Source organism: Cibotium barometz, chromosome 9, assembly GCF_041138505.1.
Source record: "Cibotium barometz isolate CiBa-2024 chromosome 9, ASM4113850v1, whole genome shotgun sequence".
NCBI classification, from domain to species: Eukaryota; Viridiplantae; Streptophyta; class Polypodiopsida; order Cyatheales; family Cibotiaceae; genus Cibotium; species Cibotium barometz.
In genome coordinates, this window is record NC_141054.1 from 62,197,577 (window position 1) to 62,203,528 (window position 5,952).

At 42.6% G+C, this 5,952-nt stretch overlaps 1 protein-coding gene across 1 annotated transcript; it reads right to left on the reverse strand.

Moving 5' to 3' along the window:
• Positions 1–662: 662 nt before the first annotated feature.
• LOC147635808 (CASP-like protein 2U2) lies at positions 663–2,380 on the reverse strand. Its single transcript, XM_086803234.1, has 3 exons — positions 1,901–2,380; positions 1,675–1,804; positions 663–1,540 (listed from the first exon to the last, which is right to left on the reverse strand). Exons 1-3 carry the CDS (start codon positions 2,074–2,076, stop codon positions 1,283–1,285), a joined length of 564 nt encoding a protein of 187 aa, XP_086659360.1. The 5' UTR covers positions 2,077–2,380; the 3' UTR covers positions 663–1,282.
• Between the last annotated feature and the right edge of the window lie 3,572 nt (positions 2,381–5,952).

The following is a 5,952-nucleotide window of genomic DNA, read 5'->3' on the forward strand; positions in this document are numbered from 1 at the left end:
ACTAGCCTTCTCTCTAAACTGAAGAGGTCTTGGGTTTATTTAATCCAATACCTGTTGCATGTAGTGATTAAACAAAATATGAGGGGAACCCTTGATCTCAGAGTTGTGGGAAGATGAAATGTGGGACGTAGTATGTCATTGATGATTTAAAAAAAGAAGAAACTAATGTAATAGACTTTTTGTAACACGTTGTCAATAATAATATATATAACTATCATTCCAAAAAAAAACTAAGAAATAAATGGGCACATAGAAGATTTAAACTTTATACCTTTTTACTTACATCCTCCTACTAGTGCAACACTACCTTTGATGTTTGAATGAAAAATAAATAAATTGGTACATTATGAGCCGAACTTGGGAACTCACTGCCTATCCATGTGAAAATATTGAATACATTTACACACTGAAACATTATTCCGAACTTCGAAACTTGTTTATCCATGTGAAAATAATGAAGACACTTACACATTGAACTCGTCTTTCCATGTGAAAACAACACTTTTACACATCGATGCATTGAAAAGAGCTTATTGTACGTCAAAAATAAATATAAAAAAACAGTAAAACATTTACACACCAAGGCATTGAGAAGCGCTTTTTATACGTCAATGATCATTTTTCTATGCATCCACCATGAGAAAACAAAACACTGGCAAGTTTTTGGTCGGACAGTTCATCGCCCGTCTTGTCAATCCTGCTGGCTCCTCTTATGAAGCCATTTCAAAGGGTAAGAAAAGGCGCAAGGCCGAGGGCTCTCACCTGTCCTACTACACCCGTGGCAGGAACGAGTGCTAGAAAACCACCCAATTGAGGGGAACATTCATGAAAATCAGTGGTAGCTACGATTTGAAGGTATCGAAACCACCCAATTGAGGGGAACATTCAATTGAAAATCAGTGGTAGCTAAGATTTGAAGGTGTTAACCTCGTATCACAAGATAATGAAACCTTCAAGAAACATCTACAAGGAAATCAAGGAATTAAGAGTAGCACACACTGCACCCGCAGACTTGAGAGCTAGCCTACTGGCTACAACAATATTTCGAGGGACGAAAGCAGAAGAAAAAATTCTAGCTCAAAAATACATTCATGAGGTGGGAAAGCATTATAAGATAAGCCGTTGTCTGTCAAACAGTAAACAGGCACCGAAGGTAAGTTTTCGTACTTTGATCAGGGTTTGGTGAGTACATAGGAACATGTCGGAACTAAGCATAGGTTACTTTAACAGAGATAAAACAGAAGACTCCCTTCTAAATTAAACGCAATCACGTAGGTGATAGTTAAGTTTGCGTAATGTGTTTTCGGGCGAACAAGGGCTTGGAGTAGTGGCGGAAGAGGAGGCGAGCTGAGAGCACGGAGAGGACGGCCAGCAGCAGCACGGACGCAAAGCTGAAGACGAGGGAGGCTTTCACCATGCGGCAGAAAAATCCGTAAGTTGGACATAGCGGCTCCCACGAGGTCTTCACGTTCCCATTTCTTGCCAGATAAGCCACCTCCGTCGCCGACGACGCCGCAGCCAACAGCACGTATGCTAGGGCCTAGTCCACACCAACACGTACAGCTACAAGCTTAGAATGGTGTATGGAGGGAGACTCCATGAAGAGAACAGGAGGAAGGTAGAGAGACAGGCAGAGACCACGACCAAATCTATCATGACAGCACGCGCCATTACCTGGTCTAGAATAAAAATGGCCCACCAGCCCGCCTTCCCAGCGCTACTTTTTCCCACCAGAACAGGGATGGAGCTCACAGCTGCCAAGAAACAGTGAATTGCCACTAGAACGTTGGAGCACACCAGGTATCTGTAAGCAAAAACGATGACAGGTGATTACAGAGAAACCAAGGCAACTGATCTGAAAAAAGGGTCGACTGCTGGTCATAGATGTGAATGGGCTTACACGAGGGCTGAAGTATCAGAGTACTTGACTTGTTGGGAGATGACCTGCAGGCCAACAGCGCTCTCCACTGTTTGCTCGCTTTTCAGGAGCAAGACCAGCGAGGCTAGCGAGAGAAGAGATGTTAGGAGGCGGAGGCAAAGGCTAGTGGCTTCCGAAGCTTGACTGCTGCTTTCCATCACGAACCCACAAAGTATGAACAAGCAGGGGCAGAAAGAACAAACCAGCCAAACGGAAGGAACTCCGCAAGCTTGATATGTGCTGTGTACTTATTTGCCCATTAGTATACCGTAATACCCTTTGATGACGGTGGGGGGGAGAGACGATTCACAATTTCACACCTTTTCGAAGCTCTCAAGCACACAGACACAGAGAGAGCAAGAGAGACGCGCCAGAATGCTGGCGCTTTCTGATTACAAATGCACGGGAGCCAATCTTGTTCCACCACCCACCGTCGTTAATGATGCAATTTTACTACCCCAGGGCCACTTAAGCCCAGCTGGCAGCTATTCTCGTGTGTTGGTTTTATCCACTCAGAAACGAGAAAATGTGTTATATAATATATATCAGTGGAGCGCGCAATAAATCCGTATCACAGCTGGCGCATTTAGTAGGTAGGTGTGGACTGTGGCGTCTGCGGGGCCCTTCACCACTTTTTTTTCTACTAGCAACTACCAACCTCCACTTTCCTCAAAACTTGAATGAGAGTCGTTGGGTTCGGTTCACCCCAAATCCTAAATCGTGATAACCTTTCTACGTAGGTTCAGAATCTTCATTCCCGTCATCATACGTTGATACACTAGATTCTACAACATTTAAGTGCTGCGTCCCGCCCATGTTGCCCGGCTCAGGGAGCTGCATAAAGATAGCGCTGAAAACAGGGAGAGGACTCGCAGGCCTCAAATTTGAAGCCCATTTTGGGCGTCATTCTATATTTGGGTGTCAAAAAAGCCCCTCTATTTTGAGCTAAGGCGTCATGGTGAAGCCTAAAGGAAAATATGTAAGGTGTCCATAAAGGCCTTAGAATACATCTTAGGGTGTCAAGGATGGATATATATATATATATATATATATATATAAAGCTGAGGTTCTCGAGGAAAATATGTAAGGTGTTCAAAAAGGCCTTAGAATATATCCTAGGGTGTCAAGGATGGATATATATATATATATATATATATATATATATATATATATATATATATATATATATTCGAGAACCTGAACGTTGAAACCTTATCGTTTCAATAGAGCGTACTCCGTGGCCTGTAATAACAGAGCTCTCAGGCTTCAACTCCTTCGGACCTCCAGCCTAGCGTCGTGATTTTCTATGGCTTTGGAACAGGTGGTCTGTTGAAGATTGTGGAGCCCAACCTGTGCTACAGCATGGTCGAAGAGAAGGTGGATTACGTGCTCTCTGCCCCATCGAACTTGTGGCGTACTACGGCCGGTGCTTCATTGTGCTCTGTGACTTTTTGGCAGTAGTCAGATCAAATAAGGATTGACCAAGCTCCGTGATGTGCGCAGGTCCATCTAATGTTCACCTTTTGGTAGGCACGAAACTGAAGGTGAGTTTAATGCATTTACAACTATCTCTTGCTACATTTCTTTTTTTTTTTCCCCAAAAAAGGTAAGGGATCTCATTGCTCCAGGCAGTAGGCTCCAACTCATGGCTCGCCTCCAACTCCCGGCTTAGCGAGCGCTTCACCCCCATAGCCATGCTCCCAACACCTGCTATAGTTGGAGTCCCATCCTTTGCACCCACGTTCGTTTTCTATTCTTCTATGTGTGTGTGTGTGTGTGTGTGCGTGTGTGTGTGTGTGTGCGTGTGTGCATGTGTGCGTGTGTGTGTGTGTGTGTGTGTGAGAGAGAGAGAGAGAGAGAGAGAGGCTACAACCTACAACTATGTGTGTGTGTGTGAGAGAGAGAGAGGGAAAGAGAGCAATATTATGCTATCCTTTTGATTTTTAAAGTCTAATTGAAGCCAAGTCAATGCACTTTGATAGAGATTTATGGCAATGGCAAAGACAATGAGAACATATTACCGACTAGAAGATCAATGAACAAATCAACCGAGGAGCTCATGGAAGAAATACTTGGCTCTCCTAGTGAGTGTGATGTAGATGAAGACCTCGACTTGAATGGATGTGAATAGATGTGAATGGATATGAATAGATGTAAATAGATGTGAATGGATATGAAGAGATGTGAATGGACGTGAATGGACGTGAATGGATGTGAATGGATGTGAATGGATATGAAGTGATGTGAATGGATGTGAATAGATATGAATGGATGTGAATGGATGTGAATGGATGTGATATGAATGGACGTGAATGGATGTGAAGTAATGTGAATGGACGTGAATGGATGTGAATGGATGTGAAGTAACGTGAATGGATGTGAATGGATGTGAAGTAATGTGAATGGATGTGAATGGATATGAATAGATGTGAATGGATGTGAATGAATGTGGGATGATGTGATTGGATGTGAGCTGATGTGGGAATGATGTGATTAGATGTGAGCTGATGTGGGAATGATGTGATTAGATGTGAATTAATATGAGATAATGTGATTGGATGTGAGCTGATGTGGGAATGATGTGATTAGATGTGAATTAATATGAGATAATGTGATTGGATGTGAGTTTATGTGGGATGATGTGATTGGATGTGAGTTGATGTGGAAATGATATGATTGGATGTAAGTTAATGTGGAAATGATGTAGAAAAATGTGGGAAGATAAGAAATAATGTGAAAGGAAGTGGAATGATGAGATATGATGAGAAATAATGTAAAAGGATGTGGAATAATGAGGAAAGATGGGAATTTTGTTTAGAACTATATTTTAAAACTTGTTTTTTAAAGATTGTTTTATGTCAAGAATGCTGGTTGGGGAAGCATTTTGACTATCTTGTCGGTTATGGTCATGAGGACCTAATTGAAAAAGTTACAACAGCTGACGAAGAGTCAATGAAGAATGTCTCGCGTGGCAAGGTCGGTCGAGGTCTTGACCAGCCTCGGTTCGATTAAAATGGTGAGCTACCGGTATGGTGGATGAGGGACCAAGGAAGCGGCCTATGAGTGAAGCGCTAAGTGACCTAGCGAAGGAGCCTAGAGAGTGCTGACCATATGATGCTCGGGCTCTGGGTTGTCGAAGATACCCACGCGTGTGTCGAGAAAGAAAATGGAACAATGAGTTAGAGTTTTTTTCTAAACACGGGCATGGATCTAGTTGATTGGCCTTGCTGGTCTTCAACAGATGAGTCCATGGCTCTTTTATATGGATCTTGTTAATTGATTTTTTCCAGGTACTATGAGCTAGGAACTATCAAAAAGGCCCCTAAGTGAGCAGGTGGTGAGCGTCTTGGTTGCCAATGATGCCATAGGTACACCGATAAAGGAATGATTGAAAATTGGATTTTACGCTATATATTTTGGAGGATTATGATCAGTGATACTATGGTTTCATTAAAAGATCGTTTTAAAGATAGTCGAATCTATGAAAAAAGAAATTTCATATTGGGTCTGTAAGTGGTGTGACTACCTTGAATTTTGCTTGAAGCGTCGGCTAGGGGACCTGGGAACTTTTTTCCCTGGTACCCGGGACAAAACATAACCAATTTTCAAAATGGATTCTATCAATACAGTGGTTGGGCAGTTGACTAACCCATGGGATTGGATGGGGTTAGGCTGGACTAATGGATCCCTAAAATAAGACTCAATTCTGTTAAGTTACGATAGTTGAAGCAAATCACGGATAATCCTTGTTCTATGGGAAGAATCAACGGCTGTGCCTCTCTTGACGAGGAAAAAAGCGTTGGTCTCTATGATCCAAGTGCAAGTTCCTCCCTTGATCTGACCATGTGACCTATGGGTTCGATCGGAATGAAAAAGGGTAAATTAAGGCTCTTGACTATGTTAGAATAAATTTTCTTAGAGAAATCGCGTACGTCTGCTGGGTGAGGGAATTTTTTTCGAGTTTGGTTTTGGAAGAACTGAGAGATTAGTCTCTTGTCCGGATATTCGTGGGCGAGGCCCCGAGTGGGAGACTC

What these genes read in the sequence shown, in the direction of transcription:
- LOC147635808 (XM_086803234.1), bottom strand. Translation starts at nt 2,076, where the DNA reads ATGGAAAGCAGCAGTCAAGCTTCGGAAGCCACTAGCCTTTGCCTCCGC. An exon ending in TCTGATACTTCAGCCCTCGT is followed by an intron (nt 1,805 to 1,900) that starts GTAAGCCCATTC and finishes TTTTGCTTACAG; the next exon opens with ATACCTGGTGTGCTCCAACG. An exon ending in CCATTTTTATTCTAGACCAG is followed by an intron (nt 1,541 to 1,674) that starts GTAATGGCGCGT and finishes GGTGTGGACTAG; the next exon opens with GCCCTAGCATACGTGCTGTT.